Source organism: Anser cygnoides, chromosome Z (assembly GCF_040182565.1).
Source record: "Anser cygnoides isolate HZ-2024a breed goose chromosome Z, Taihu_goose_T2T_genome, whole genome shotgun sequence".
In the NCBI taxonomy this organism is placed as follows: Eukaryota; Metazoa; Chordata; class Aves; order Anseriformes; family Anatidae; genus Anser; species Anser cygnoides.
In genome coordinates this window covers 50,708,378-50,724,469 of record NC_089912.1, presented here as the reverse complement: position 1 = coordinate 50,724,469, position 16,092 = coordinate 50,708,378, and the positions used below count along the sequence as shown (strand labels likewise).

At 42.5% G+C, this 16,092-nt stretch overlaps 1 protein-coding gene across 1 annotated transcript in view; it reads left to right on the top strand.

Annotated features, from left to right (window-relative positions):
* The first annotated feature begins 4,769 nt into the window (after positions 1 to 4,769).
* SH3GL2 (SH3 domain containing GRB2 like 2, endophilin A1) overlaps positions 4,770 to 16,092 on the top strand; it is a 97,678-nt gene continuing 86,355 nt past the window's right edge. The window contains exon 1 of the mRNA XM_048051341.2: positions 4,770 to 4,957. Within this exon, the coding sequence (XP_047907298.1) occupies positions 4,913 to 4,957 (45 nt within the window). The 5' untranslated portion in view covers positions 4,770 to 4,912. The remainder of the gene's footprint in view (positions 4,958 to 16,092) is intronic.

The following is a 16,092-nucleotide window of genomic DNA, read 5'->3' as shown; positions in this document are numbered from 1 at the left end:
GTGTTTCCATTTTCCCTTCCTTGGGACTACCTGCGTACATATTGTGTACCATCTGAACTGCCAAAATATTTCCCAATCAATGTAGGAATTCATTTTTTAAGAGATAAGGGGATAATGGAATTTCTTTTTGTTTCCTTTATGTCTTACTTACATGCTCAATTGCTGTGGTGATGGACAGAGTAACACAATGTATTCACATCTATTTTTTTCACTCTTTTGATAAACTGACCAATTAAATAATTGGTTTTATTTTCATAAGATCAGTCAGTTCCTGCTGATTTACCTTCTTTGAATTCACCTGTCTTTGCTAGCTGACTTATAGAAGAGTAGCTGAATGGATTAGGTTTTGAACAATGACTTTGATATGCAAGGTAGAGTTTCTCGTTTAATTTCTGGTTGACCTACACAGTTTCTGAGCAACTGTGGGTAATTGGCTGAACCTTCCCTGGAGCTTGGATTCCCATTTGTAAGGTTGTTTTATATTTTCTATCATACACAAGCAAGTGTGTATAATATCAACAAAGTTTTCATGTAAGATCATCAACGGGACACTGTAAGTACCTTTATAAATACCCAAATATTTCCCCAGTGACGTGTGAGTGAACATTGTAAGTACATTCTGGTGTTTCTATGTTATCTATTTTGAAAGAGTTGTGTTCATAATGCCTGATAGTTTCATCTTGTTTGATTACATTGACCTTTGGTCTTTCAGTGTGCCTTTATTACTTCATAACTGCTGGAACAGAGTGATTTGCTTCCAATGCACATTCTGCAAGAACCTGTAATATGTAGCCACAACATTCTCTCCTGGAATTTATTTTTGAATTCTTTGGCTCAAGTAACTCTTCCTAATGTTTTTCTTTTATTCTTAGCATTTTATTTTATTTTGGTGGGCAAACTATCAAGGAATTTTATTATACTTTACATCTCTTTGTGCTGTTGGAAATACTAGTTAACCGAGTTAAAAAAAAAAAAAAAAGACATAAGATGGAGCTGGTATTAAAAAAAAATAGGGATCAAATTCTTCAGGGTCTATTGAAATTAATCATATTTTTTCCACTTCTTTCACATAATGACTTTCAGAATTAAAATAGCTGTTCATTTCTTACTGGCTTTAGAGCTGTACAGTAGATTGCATCTTTAAAACTTCTTGCTTATGAAAGGAGCATGGGGGCTGTCTCCTACCACTGCTGGAAGATGTCTAGATTTCTGTATCAGTAGAGGCTGAAGTCTTCTGGAGCTCTGCTATGCATCTTGATCTCCTGACAATGGGAATTATATCAAGCTCCAATTCCCTGAAAATGATCTACTTGAGCTTCCCCTTTATTCTCTCTCTGTAAAAGGGATTTCAGTTCCTTGGAGTAAAATATGAGGCATAACTTGAGAATTAAGCTAAGAATGGCCAAACAACATAATTGAAACACCACTGCAAAAGAATGAAATGAGGGTTTTGGGAAAAAAACAAGCATGTTACTGTGTTTGTGCCCAAAGAAGTTAACAAAAACTTTAGACTGAAATCAAGGTGCAAAGTAAATGGGAAGAAGCCTTTTACTTGTGTTAAGGAAGATCATGTTCAAACATCAATGAAAAACTCTTTCTGCCATCAGGCTTTAGCTTACTACTGTACTGAGCTGGAAATTGCTACATTTTATAAAGAATTCATGCTACCATCTAGGTAACCACAAAAGACTTTTCCACCTTATTTTGCTGAATAATGCAGTTTAGATTACTTATATTTTGAAAAAGATTATGAAATTTTGTGCATTCTGCTAGAAAAAGCCAAGGTATTGTTTTCAGCAATGTTCTGTCCCAATTAGCCTGACAATGTCTACTTCTACGGGTTCCAAAAATCAGACAACTTGAGTCAGGAGCTTAACATACCAACTACCTCATTAATTGCTGCTTTAATAATCTAGTAGAGAATTTAATTTAATTAATTTTATTTTATTTTATTTGTTTTGTTTTGTTTTGTTTTGTTTTATATGTTTTCTTCTTTGCCTTCTTTAAAAAAATGAAGAATTCATGTGCGGGCAACTGGTGAAATAGGGAAGATTCTTGCCATTCTAAATTCTCTGAAATGAAACTTGTATGATCTTTACCATTTTATCAGTGCTTACAAGTTCACACTACAGCTCTTGGGTAGTCAAAAAAACAATTCTTTCTGTGACATATGAAATACTTTCTAAGTATTACTATCCATTGTACTTGCACAGCATTTTTAAGTTAGTAAAGGATTTTGCTCTCAAAGTCATCACATAATGCAAATATTGCTAGAAGTAGCATGCAGTTCTAAATTTGCAGAATCAACTATGTGTTATATGAGAAAACAGTGATTAACCACTCAAAGTTGTAACAGTGTGAACAAAAGACAGGATTAGGGTTACCTGTAACAAAATACTTACTGCATTTGGTTATTGCTTGGATATGGAACAATGATATTTTCTTAATTCATTTTGCATGTACATATATCTATATATATCATAAGTAAATATAAATATTGCAGAATGAGATATGATATGTTATAAGCAAACATCTTGTTATTGTTCACTACAGTTTATTATCTATGATTCTATGATTCTCTTGGAGAAATCTAGGTCAGTAATGCTCTGAAGTCCACTTCAGTGCGATGACTTCTGTTTTAATAAACTGTAATGAACAATAACCAGAGTCACAAATGATGTGATATACTGAAAAGCATGTACCAAACAAAGTTGTCTTTGGACAACAAACTTCACCATTTAATTTAGTCAACGTAGTTGTAAGTCCATTGACACTGACAAGCATGAATTGTATTTTAGTAAAGAAAGTACTTTCAGCTTCCAGGAATATAAGTGTTCTCTGAAATAAAATAAAAATTGTGAGAACAATTAGTAGTGTTAGATTCAGCTGTGAGAATGCAACTACACAAAACTAGTAACGGTATGTAAGTCAGGATTTCCAACTACTATTTTGGCTGATTTACAGGTGGACAGCATACTTGTAATCAACTTGCAATAGGAGTTCCAGGGGCATAATACTCTAAAAGGATGCCTTGTATTTCCAGTTTATCCCTAAAAACTGATTTTGATGGACTTTTTCTAGGCCAACATTGTCTCTCATTCATATAATTTCCACATAAAACCTTTAATGAACCAGAATCTATTTTTCTGAAATTGCAGTGGCAACCTGCAGATACTGAAATGCAGCAGTGATTCATTAACATAGGACAAATATTGTTAATTTTACATAAGTAATTAAAATGACAACATTTCTAGTTTTCCTAGGTCTACTTTCTATGTCTTAACTGTGTGTGCAGACTGTAGAGCCCTTTCCCAAGTAGTATGTACAGTGGAAGTTTTCTGTCAAACGCACAACGGCAAGCACAAGAAACTCCCACTCCTCACCTAGAATCTCCATACAGTCTCGTTTTTCATCCTTCAAAATAATACAAACACTAAAGTGGATGGAAGTATTTCTATGTGGCTTGGGACTAGGCCAGAAAGCAGCACCTACTGCTGCGCCCAGGACTTGGCTGTTGCAAGCTCTCATTCTACAGTGAGCAGAGTGGTATTATTGGTTTGCCATTCTTCATTATTAACAATGTTGGTAATGCTTCAGAAAGCAGCGATGTGACTTGCGATCATGATTCCTTCCCTCACTGCAAGTCCCTTTGGAGAACTGCACTTCTGGGTCAGGGGCATGGGGTCTTGGTGTTTTCATGTGCTTCACAGAGCTGAGATCGTATCACATCGTATCGTAGAATCACAGAATGGTTTTGGTTGGAAGGGACCTTCTTATTCCAATCATCCCCCTGCCACGGGCAGGGACACCTCCCAGTAGATCAGGTTGCTCAAAGCCCCATCCTGGCTGGCCTTGAGCACCTCCAGGGATGGGGCACCCACAGCTTCTCTGGGCAGCCTGTGCCAGAAGTGGGATGTGGGCCTGCACAGTGCAGTGCTGCAGCTTTGCTGGGTGCACCAAGCATCTGTGGTACACCACGGCAAGTCCATGTGCAGTTTAAAAACATCTTCAGGTAGTTCTGAAAATATTTTCATCCCGTCTAGTGTGAATCATCCTATCTAGCTTGTGTTGAGTGTTTGTTGTGACGGTGTTACAAAGCCAACGTAGCATGGCTGCTTTCAGCCAGCTGGCGGAGCGTTGTGTGAACACACATCTTGGCTGTGCTGGTTTGCGGCGCACATGCACCGCGATGGGTCCAGCCTGCAGAGAAGGATCATTACGTTTGGATCACGCTGCTCTCACATTGTTTAGGCTTTTGCTGGCAGCGCCAAATAATCGTTAATTACTTTTCCGCGAGTGTTTAAAACCCATCTGACTGAGATGCTAGAGAACTTGGTATCGACGTTTATCGATACCAAGTGCAGTAAAAAGCCCAGATATCAATCGAGGCTTTTTACCTTGAAGCCAACAGCCGTGCCAGCAGGGCAGCCTTCACATTTGGCTCCCTGCTGGTGTCACCGGCAAGGGACGGGGAGGGGGGGAAGAAGCGAGCTGCGCGTCGGGGGAACCCCTGAGGCAAACCGGGGGCCTGGAGGAACCGGAACGGCTGCTCCGCTCCTTCAGGCACCGGGACTGCCCGCCTTGGGCTGCGTCCCCGGGGGCTCTGTGTGGGTACCGGGCTCTGTGTCTGGGCTGGGTACGGGCTGAGGGGGCGCAGCACCAGCCGTTAGCCCCGGCCGTTGTGGCGGCTCGTGGGGGGGGGGGGGGGGGGGGCGGTGCGGCCGGCCCTGACGTCACGGCGCCCCCGCAGCGCCGCGCGGCCGCCGCCTGACGCCTGCCTCCGCCCCGTCCGGCAGCGCGGGGCAGCGGGCAGCGGCAGCGGCACGCGGGGAGACCCCGGCACCGCTCGGCTCCGTTCGGCTCCGCTCGGCCCCGCTCGGCCCCGCTCGGCCCCGCTCGGCCGCCTGGCGCCATGTCGGTGGCCGGCCTGAAGAAGCAGTTCCACAAAGCCACGCAGGTGCCCGCGCCGCAGGGGGCGTGCGGGGCGCTCGCCGGGATGTGTGTGTGTGCGTGCGTGCGTGTGTGTGTGTGTGTGTGTGTGTGTGTGCGCGCACGGGGGGGGGCCGCGAGGGGAGTGGGTTTGCACGAGGGCGCGCGGTGCACGCGTGTGAGAGCGTGCACAGGTGTGCGTGGGAATGCACGGGTTGCATGGGTGCGCACGGCGCACGGGTGCGTGAGCGTGCACGTGTGTGCGTGGGCATGCACGGGTGTGCGCGGTGCACGGGTGGGTGTGTGAGTGCACGGATCTGTGAGTGTGCACGGGTGTGCGTAGGCGTGCACGAGTGTACATGAGTGTGTCGGTGTGTACGGATCTGTCAGCGTGCAAGGGTGTGCATGGTGCACAGGTGTGAGCATGCACAGGTATGCATGGGCATGCACGGGTGTGTGAGTGTGTACAGATCTGTGAGGATGCAGTGGTGTGCATGGGAATGCACGGGTGTGCATGGTGCACGGGCATGCATGGTGCATGGGTGTGGGTATGCATGGGTGTGCATGGTGCACAGCTGTGTGAGCGTGCACAGGTGTGTGAGTGTGCACAGGCATGCATAGGCATGGATGGGTGTGCATGGTGCACAGGCGTGCATGGGTATGCTTGGGAATGCATGGTGCACGAGTGTGTGAGCATGCACAGGTGTGTGAGTGTGCAAGGGTTCAGGCAGTGTGTCAGTGTGCAGGGCTGTGCGTGGGCACGCACGGGTGTCCGTGGGTCTGTAGGTCTCACGCGTGTGCAGGGCTGGGCACTGCCTCCCCCCGCGTGGGCCTCGGAGCTCCCGTTCCGAGGACTGGGGTTCTGCTGGCATTTGCTCGGTCTGACTTTCTAAATCCGCGGTACAGTGACCTTTTTTTCAATTTTCTTTACCCCCCCCCCCCCCCCCCCCCCCCCCCGCCTTCCTCCGAGTACAGCCAAAATCTGAATAATGAGATTTGGCTGTGTTGCTTTAGGCATGGTGTGTTATTGCGGAAGGTCAGGGTGGCCGTTTCACCAGGCTTCGATCTGTTTCATAATGCAAAATCCTGCGTGTTGTGCTCTGTAAGGGTGCAATTCCTGAACCAGGGGCTGACTTAACATGCTTCGGGGATAAATGTAAAATGCTTTCACAGAAGTCAGGGGAATTTCCTTGGATTTAGAGATTTGAGACTGAGACCTGTGCTGATGCTCCTTCATTTTATGTGAAACCCAGTGCAAAACTCCCGGTTACGACCCACTAATTGTCCTTGCAAGCATCTTCAGGTAGCAGTTTTAGTTGCTGTAAGCAATTTGTAGGTGCAGACATGCAAGGTGCAGCAGCCGTTAGGCTTTTCAACACCTGTGCTTTTCCCTTTTCTCATCCATCTCATCTTTTTCATCTCATCTCTTGTTGCAATGTTGGCGAAATTTGCCCAAAAGAATGATCTCTCATAGAAGTAGTCCCAGTTCTCATTCTTGCAGTCCTTGTACCATACCCATTTTGACTACAAGTGCAGCAGGTTATGTCAAGTCCTGCATGGGCCAATGCAGGAACAGGGTGACATTGTGTCTCACCTTTCTTACCAAATTATGCTGCATCACTGGTAAAACAGTCCTCACAGAAACCTGCTGTACTCTGGCAGATGCGGCAAGGAGCAGTTCAGCGTTACTGAGCCCATGCTGCAGTGTCCATCTGCTGCTGCTACTTCGTTTTATCCCCCCCTACTACCTACGGCGCTAGCAGGAGCCCGGAGAACCATCAAACCATCACCGCTGCACTGTGTTCTGGTGCCAAAACATACGAATTGCAGTGTCTGTGTCACCTGGGCAAGCTGCAGTTCACTTTTGAATAATGTGTCTTGATTCACCATTACTGTAAGTTAATGAGTGTGCTTCCACATCAGCAGGGGTAAGCATCTTTTCCAGAGGGAGCGTGGTGTGAAAGGTCTGTGAATGCTGCTCTGTCCTTCAGATGACACTCTCACACTGATTGTCAGCAATACTTGTCATTTGGGAGGAAGGAAGAGTTTTAGCTGGCTGGAACCAAAATAGTAAATTTCTGCTGCCAGATTTAGCAGCCTGGTATCAGATGACCCAGGGATTTTTTGGGCCCAGCCTTGACTTTCACAGATTGTATGCAGGGCATGAAGACACATTCATGTGTGAGAATGACTCACAAGTAGGTTGCAAGACAGATCTGTTTATTGTCTTGCTTTCAGTAGGAGTGAGAAATCCAGGACTTGATTGTGCTGACCTTACTCCTGGGAGTAATCCTTTTGATCAGGGATTAATCCCCAGGTGGAATATGGATTGGCATTGCCACTATGAATAAAGCTTCCCAGAGATGACCAAACAGTTTCGAAGTTTTAAAGTTTCTGACTCATTCCCTTGGTTCTTATTCACATAAGATCCTGTGTATGGTGTGCAGTCATACTAGAGTCCTAAATCATACCAGGAACGATTTCAAGTTATTTCTGAGGTTGCAGTGTCCTTTAATCCAGTTAAGCGTTTTGAAGTCTTTGGTTTAGTTTCTTTCTGTCTTTAATGTTGTAAAATTAGTAGCCCTTATACACAGGGGTGCATTATGAGCATACAATGTTATTATTAAATAATACAGTTCCAATTGCTAGTATAAAGATTTGTGGCACAATTTAAATATTTAAAAAATATTTTTCTTACATCAGTACGTCCCTAGCAGAACTTGCAATTGTGTGACTTCCATATCTGGATTGTTTTGGACTGTGCAAGTATTTTTGATTTCATTCATCATTTTTTGACTTGCGAAAGATCAAACTCACCTGTATTAAATACTGACACTCTGTTTTTTTAACTAGAAGTCATGTTGAAGAACTTAAGGTCTGTCAAATTCCTTGCACCAGCTGCAGCAGCAGTAAGTCATTGAAAAGCAGGTGGGAACTTTGCTCTTTCTAGAATGAATGGGGAGTTCACCCTTTTGCCTTTCAGAAAAATAATAATAATAATAATAGTTTTACCTCTGGGCAGCATCATAAAGTTCAGAAGAAGTATTCCTGAGTTTGTAAAAACCAGGGTGAGTCTGGAACTCTTGACATTTATTCAGAATTATAAGAAGTTAAATTGACGAGTGGTGAGCAGGCTAGACTATTCATTTACGTCAATTATCCACAGAGTGCTGAAGGAAGAAAAATAAACACATTTGAATGTTAACTGTGCTGCTGCAAATCTGTTGGACATCCTGGAGCTAAGAAGATTGCTCCAAGTCCTTTTATTTTTTTTATATTTTTCCCAGAAATAGGTAACTAAATCCTATGCCTCTAAATGGTCTCCTTTCCTTTAGGCGTGCAGACTCCTCTGCCATTAGCACTATCCCCGCATGAAAGAGAGACTATTGCAGCCTGCAGGTTTGTGTATGGCTTTAAAACCGCCAGCATGGATTTGGCACATAGGTTCATTCGCCAGAAGACCACATTAGAGATGAGGCAGTGTTAGAAAACACTGAACGTCTGCATTGAATTTTTCCTGGAAGAATGTCTGCTTATTAGGAAAGATCCAGCAAAACTGAGTGTGTGTAACCCCATAAACTTGTGAGGGGTTCCATTGAAATCAGTGGGAATATGAGAATGACAAAAATTTATCTTTTCAAGTGCTTTCTATATTGTGGTTCATCTAGCTAATTTATTTGTTTATTTCTAGTTCCTTGCTCAGGAATGTGTAAAATATTTTTCACTGCAGTGGGTAAAGCAGTCTTTCTTTAGACACGACATGTTTTCTATACTGGCTTTGCTCTCAGACTGCAACTAGCCAATTCTTAGCATTTCTTTTGTACTGATAGAGGACATGGTAAGTGACATACTGATACCAGTATTTTCCTAAATACCCATCCAGCCCCATCTTCTGTAATACATATGTGACTGTCCCACTGTGTTTAGTGGGACATGTGCATGCTTGCCAACTTCAACCTTTCCAGGCAAAGCACTTCACCTGCCTTTTCCCACTGACTTTGATTGAAACTGGACTCACACTGTGTCTGCCGATCTCCCTGCATGTTTCCTCTCAGCGCTACCCACCAAATTCTTGTCCATTCCCATACATGTAGAGGTATGTGGACTAGTTTGGGAAGTTGGACAATGCTATATTGTTCCTAGTGGGGGTGTTGCACTTTGAAATTGGTTACGTTGGACTTAGGAAGCCTCCACCTCCCATGGTGTGGGAGGTTCTGAGCAGGTGGAGGTAAGACAAAAAGGGACATTTGTGAGGTGGCCGGCTGAGGTCAGTACTCGAACTAGCTGTTAAAAACTTCTCTTTGAGGGCTGTGTGCCCTGTCTGTCATTTTCTCTCAGTGCAGAGTGGTATATTTTTAGGTCAGGGAAAGGGAGCAAGTTTTTGATCTGGGAGTAAAGACAATTTTTGAGAAAGTTATTTACTTGAATGTGGGGAGGAATATTTTCAGCTTCGGGTAGGGAAATTCCTTCTGTTTGTGCACTTTAGTTTGTGTGCCAGATACAGTATTCATAGTTGGCATCATTCCCATATGTCCTTTTATCAATATTACATAATTGAAAGGGTGAAAAAATTGACCTTAATCTGAATTGCCCATTACTTGGATATTATGTAACCCTTCTGAACTGTTGATGACTTAAACAATCTGCTCCAGTTTCTAACTGTTTCTACATCTAACAGAAAGAAAGAACAACTGCTTAGTATGTAAAAAAGATAATGGCTCTTTTTTTTTCTTTTGTTTTGCAGTATTTCTTAGGCATTTATCACTTCACTATCTTTCCACCTGTTATATGCGGTTCCCATTTTTTGTATGTGTGTATGTATATACACACAGCTGAAGCGTTGATCGACACCCATTTGCAATTTTTCTCCCAGTGATATTTGGAGGCAAAGAACATTTGTGGTTGCTATGTTCAAAGCACAACTAGGATCAGAGTTTTGTTTTTTGTCTTGATTTCATCACCACTGGAAGTATTACACAGCAAAGAAATAGGAAGAATGGAGTGCTCCTGGTCATTCCTGTACAGCAGTGTCTAAGATCTAAACATGCCCTCGTGACTGTCATGCTAATGGCATTTCATAAGAAGTGCTGAAGCAGCGTGCACAGGTTTAGCAGAAATGGACTCTGCAGAGGTTACTCTGCAGAATATTATGCTGTGCTACACAACTGTCAAGTGCATGTTTAAACAAGGTGCTGGGATGACTGTACACATTTCTTGTGGAGGCTGGAGGAGCTTGAACATCGACTGTTTGACCTAGTAATCTGCTAGTGACGTCTTTGACTTTAAAAGATGAACAGGACAGACAGCATTGAAAATACGTTTTGCAGGCCATGGGGAACTGTTGCAGCTCTGTGAGTAAATCTGAAGAGAAGTAGTGAATGGACAGCATGTGGTGGGAGGTGCCTGGAATTAAGCAGACCCATGGCCCCTCTTCTTAGCGAAAGTCTGTAGTACCCTCACAGGCAACCAGAGCTGCCTGCAAACACCCTTTCCTCCTAAAACTAGAAGTTCTTGCTTTGTGCTGCCTTCTGGAAGCTTCTTTGACTCTGGTCCTCACTGTCTTCGTACTGGTCCCTGGTGGACAACAGTGGTGCTGATACTCTTTTAGATATATGTCTATTTGCAGCGAAGGAGCACTAAGCTAAAGCACAGTATTCTTATGATGGTTTTGCCACAGCAGAATTACCTAGAATTGCCTCGCCTTCCACTGATTATCTAATCCTGCGCTTAATCTTGGAGAAGAAAGAGTACATTTTTTAAATCTGAGCTTATAGCAGATGTTAGAGGAATCCATCCAACCTGTCACAGAAATGACAGGAATTAAAATAACTTTTTTTTTTTTTTTGTACTGAAGAGGGGAAAAAAAGAAAAGAATTTTACTTTTCCTGTGCTAATGTTTTTCACAAGCTTTCCCTTTATGGAGTCCCTGTAGACTTTTCATGGAAGAAAATAAAAAATAAGCAGCTATTCGAAGTTCAGGGTAATTCTAATTCATCTGAAAATGGAAACTGCAATGACAGTCTCAGACAGGATGATTCGTGGGCTTGTCATTGTAACTGATGTGCTACTGATGATGCTTTTTTGCCCATGCTGGAGGCCATGTCTTTATAACTAAATGGCATTTTTAAAAGAATCTTCTTAGACTGAAAGTGTCTGAAGTAGTTGTTGCAGCATTGTATGGGTCACACCAAGGGGCAATGGTTTGCCTCATCTCCATTCACCCACCAGTGAAGGGGTGCTACATGATCCCAGCAGAGGTGCTGCTGAGACAGCAGCAAGTGTAACCTTACTAGCAGCAGCCTGTAAAGGTGGCTTGATGTGATGCCAGAGGGCCTCCGGAAAGAATGAGAAATTAAACCACTGGTTCTGGTTCAGGTAACAGGCACACCACTTGGGAGAGGGCTGGTAAAGTGAATCCATGTATATTTCAAAAGAGATAGGTGCCACTGGCTGAGTTCATTGGCCACAAAACAGCTGAAATCATATTTTTGTATTTTCAGTTGGGCTCTGTTTTGGTCATATCTACCTTGGATTTGTAATCTGTCTGTCAGAGTGGGAAATTATACTGATTTCTTGTAAGCTGAAGTTCTGAAAAGAGAACTTCTCTAAAAAGAGAAAAGTGTTGACTGTTTCCACCTTTTCCCCCTATTCTGGTGACGGAAAAGGTGCTTACACCCCATACTAGTAAAATGCTGACAGATTCCTCTGTCTTCATCTTTTTATGGGTTGCAGTTTGATTTTTGAACATACATGTCATTTATTTATTTAGATTGCCTAGTTATTCTACTGGCTGAAAAAAATCTTTAAATGTGAAGACCATTTACCTAAACATTTTGAAATAGGGCTTACTTTTCACTTTTGTGTTAACGAATTTAGGTAGTGTTAAAATTCATTAGCACTGAGGACACACTTCGTTTTTCTTTGACTTTAAAATATCAACACCGAACATCACTTCTGTTCTGCTTCTGTGGGGAAAAGTGCCACAATAACAAAATAGGGTGATGCAAAATACGATCCAAAATAGATGCTCCGGGGATGCATCAAGCACGGTGCTGCTTGCTGATGGAGGGAAGGGACTGTCCAGCTGGGGTCCCTTGGTTTGCTCAGCCCCGAGCAGAGCAGGCTGAGGGGAGGCCTCATGGCGGCCTGCAGCTCCCTCACGAGGGGAGCGGAGGGGCAGGCGCTGAGCTCTGCTCTCTGGGGACAGCGACAGGACCCGAGGGAACGGCATGGGGCTGGGACAGGGGAGGGTCAGGCTGGGTGTTAGGGAAAGGTTCTGCACCGAGAGGGTGGTCGGGCACTGGGACAGGCTCCCCAGGGCAGTGGGCATAGCAGTGAGCCTGCCGGAGTTCAAGGAGTGTTTGGACAATGCCCTCAGACACACAGTCTGTTTTTTGGGTGGTCCTGTGTGGAGCCTGGTGTTGGACTCGATGATCCTTGTGGGTCCCTTCCAACTCAGTATACTCTGTGGTTCTGTGATTCTGTGAGATTAAGGTTGGTGGTTTGTTGGTTTGTTTCTTTGGTTTTTTTTGGGGGGGGGTTGTTTGTTTTTCCCTAGAAAGAACGTTCCCCTGAAAACTGTTCTCGATTTCATCTTTTATGACTTTATGTAGACTAACAGGACTTTCAAACAGCAGTAGCTGATTATATAATTTTTGCTGAGTTCTTTTGTAGTTTGCAATTTTCAGCCTTCAAGAATGTGCCAAGAATTCCTTTTCATGCAAAATCAATGTAGATGCAGTAAACCAGTTAATAATTCATAAGACGTAAATGTCAAAGATAGTGTTTGTCTTACCAGATGAGTCACTTAGAGCTTGTCTGTCTTGGAAAGTTATGGCATCATAATCGGAGGACTGAATTTAAAGTGCTGCAATTTTTAGAAGTATAACTCTAGGATGGATGGATTTCCTCCCGTCAGTATAGGAGTAGCTTTTTGAGTAGCTTTTCCACTTAATTGATATTGTTTGGAAAAGGATCTGAGGACAGCAAATGAAGCACCATCCTTTCCACTGGAATCAGAGTGTTTGCACAGAACTGTTCATGGCATTAGAGATGACCAGTTGGTATATTTTTCTCAACTAATTCACTGGCTGAATTTGTTTTCTGTAGAAATGCTATTTTTGACACTGAAACAGAGTTAGTTAAAGGTCGCTATTGCTCCAGTTGAAGTAATAGCAGATTTTAGTACTTAGGAGCAGGTCTTAACTGAGTTTTCTGTTGGTTGCTTCATCCCATTTCTTGCTTTGGCCAAGAACAGGAAGGATTTGATTTTACTTCCTACAGTTATTAAAGGAAGTAAGAACTCTTAAAACAGCTCCAGCATGAGGAAGGTTCAGTGATATGCAAATATTTTTTTTTAGGAACCAAAAAGTTTGAATGTAGAAATGTACTTTGAAATGCAGAATAAGCATATGTGCACCTGACTGACTGACTAGAATGAAGTCTAATCCAGGGAGCCTTGTGCTAACATTAAAAAATAGAAGTTTGTCTTTCAGGACGAATGGCTGGATCTTACGGTACTCATATGGTCTCTATTATTTATGTTCTAAATTTGTTTCTAAAATAGGACTATTTGTTTCTTAGACTGAGGGGAAATCTCCTTCCCTTTCCACAAAAGTGCGGAAAAACATTTTACTATGTATTAGGCAGATTCATTGCTGTCAGAATGTGACTCTGTTGCAGGCAGTAGGTATAATATGCTGTACATCTTGCCTGTCTTAAGTATAGACAGGGAAAAATGTGAATTTCTGGAGGAGAGGAAGACTCAGTTATTGAAAAAAGACACAAGCTTAGAAACTTCTGAAATAAGTAATGTAGGTCTTTAACTTCTGTTTTCATGCAGAAAAATACCTTTTCCTCTGTTAGTTTTGACCAGTTTGTCTTGCCTCTGTAAACAGCTACAAAGGGCACGTGGCAGCAAAAGTTAAGCTTTGCATGGTAGGAACTGGATTCTCTTATTAAAGTAAGAACCACAAATACCTGATATCAAAAGGCAGATAACTTCACTTTATTTTGCAATGTCTTAATTCAAAATAATTTCATTTTGGAACCTGTGATTTTCACAATTGTCAAATCTCTCCGCAAAGGTCTGGTTGGCTTGTTTCAGAATGGCTGCATTTTGATAGCCAAAAAAAAAAAACAAACCAAAAAACCCACCCTGTGATAATTGAAATAGGTAGTAGAGTTTTTGGTGTTCTCTTCAGAGTACTGTAGTTTTTATTTAACTGTAAAGATGGGTGGGAATAAGATTTCCTGAAATGAAGATGAATGAGGATGAAAGAGTAGGAAAGTTCTCAGCAGAAAGCCTCAAAACCACAACAGAGGCAAATTCTGTGCTCATGTTTGTATGGATAACTCTGACTATCAGAGCCAGGAGAAATGGCAGGCATTGGTGAATGAAGCTGCCACTTTGTATTTTCTGCTCCATTAGTGCACTGTATCCAGGGTCCTCAATTCCTGATCTGGACACTATGACAGTATGTGTTGCTCCACCACAGGAGACAAGACGGCCAGCATTCCCAAAACACACAGAACCTCAGTAAAACCAGTGGTTAAAGAGGTCAGCGTGGATTTAACGGTGTCCATCAGTGTACACGGAATCGAACATGACTAAGGAAGGAAAAGCCGACATTATTTCTGTGATGATAAGCCCATCTGTTGCAAATTTCCTGTCTCATTGGGGAGAAAGAATAAGGAAAAGGGAAAAGAGTCAGCTAGTCTAACTTGTGAACAATCTTTTAACAAAAGCTTCCAGACAGTGTCTGGAAAATAAGCCACTTGTGACTCGGGTGCTTGTTCCTTCCAATAGTTTGAGCTTGGGTAGCAAACAGGGTGGCAGTCCTTAAGTATGTGAAAATTTTCCTCAGTGTCGACTGCCAAAAGCTCTGCAAGCTTGTGATGAACAAAGTGCCTATTTGAAATCTTTTACTCATTCTAATAGGTAACAGTGAAGTTCAGAAGTGTTCTGGGCAGAAGCTGAACTCTGCATTAGCATATTCCTGCATCTCTCTGAAATGCCGTGGCATCTGTGCTGGGTCCACTGGTACAGCCAGTGACGGAAAGTACCTGGATAAGTTGCGAAGGTGAAATGAAGTGTTTAGTTTGTTGGCTATACTGCTGCATGGCTTCATGTGATTCAAGACAAGACGGTCTCAGTTTTTCTTGCTTCTTCCTAACCCTGACATAGGGAGAAAACTGTGTTATTTTAATGCAAAGAAGTGCTGGTGCAGCTCTAAGACAAAAGTTGTAGAGTGTCTTTAGAAAATGAGTTATCCTTCTGTTCTGTGCTGATAAGTGCGTAGCAAAAGTGACTGAATTCTTTTGCCTCCTTGCTCATATTCCAGTTTAATCGCTGGACGTATGAGGGGTTGTGATGCTGAGGTCTAGAAAGCCTCAGTTCCAGGAGCTAGGGTTTTGTGTTTCTTGATGCACATCGCCAATGTACCGGCCAAGAAAGCAGCTGGGCATGCTTGGGTTCAGTTTCTGATTGATACCTACGAGTATTACTGCAGAATACGTTTTAATAATAAAATTAATTCCTAAGTTAAAAACAAATTAGAATGTAGGTGGTCTTAAATCTAAAAATATCTGCCATTGTACAGGAGAAAATTCAGTGCTGTCTCATTTCTTTTGCTGTAATTATGGGCTCTGTAAAGGTAATTGCTGATTTACTCCTCTCATCTTGAGAACAAGACCACTTCCAAAATCATACATTAAAATCAGGTATGTGGGATTTGTAGCAACTTTTATAAAAAACAGTCTTCCCGAGCAGATTTGGAAAGTTCTCTAGAGACATGCTGCCATGGTGCTGTTGCATCTTGTTCACTTTCATTCTGTGAAGGACTTCTTTTCTCTCTTCTCATTTAGGGCGCTGGAGAATTGAAAATCTAATGAAGCTGCAATAAAACAGACTATTCTAGTGCCATATTTTGCTCATTTGTGTTTGCAGATTAACTATGTTTGTGTCCAGGGGAACTTCTTCATCTACATGGATTTAAGCAGATTCACTGCTGTAGACTTTTTTTCCCGGATTTCCTCCTGATATTTCTTTGAAACATTTGTAAAATATTATTACTGAGAATTGTATTTCCTTTAATTGCTTAATTCATTTTCTTGCAATAAAATTAAATTTAAGAAGGTAAATTAAGCATCTGGGAGAGAAGC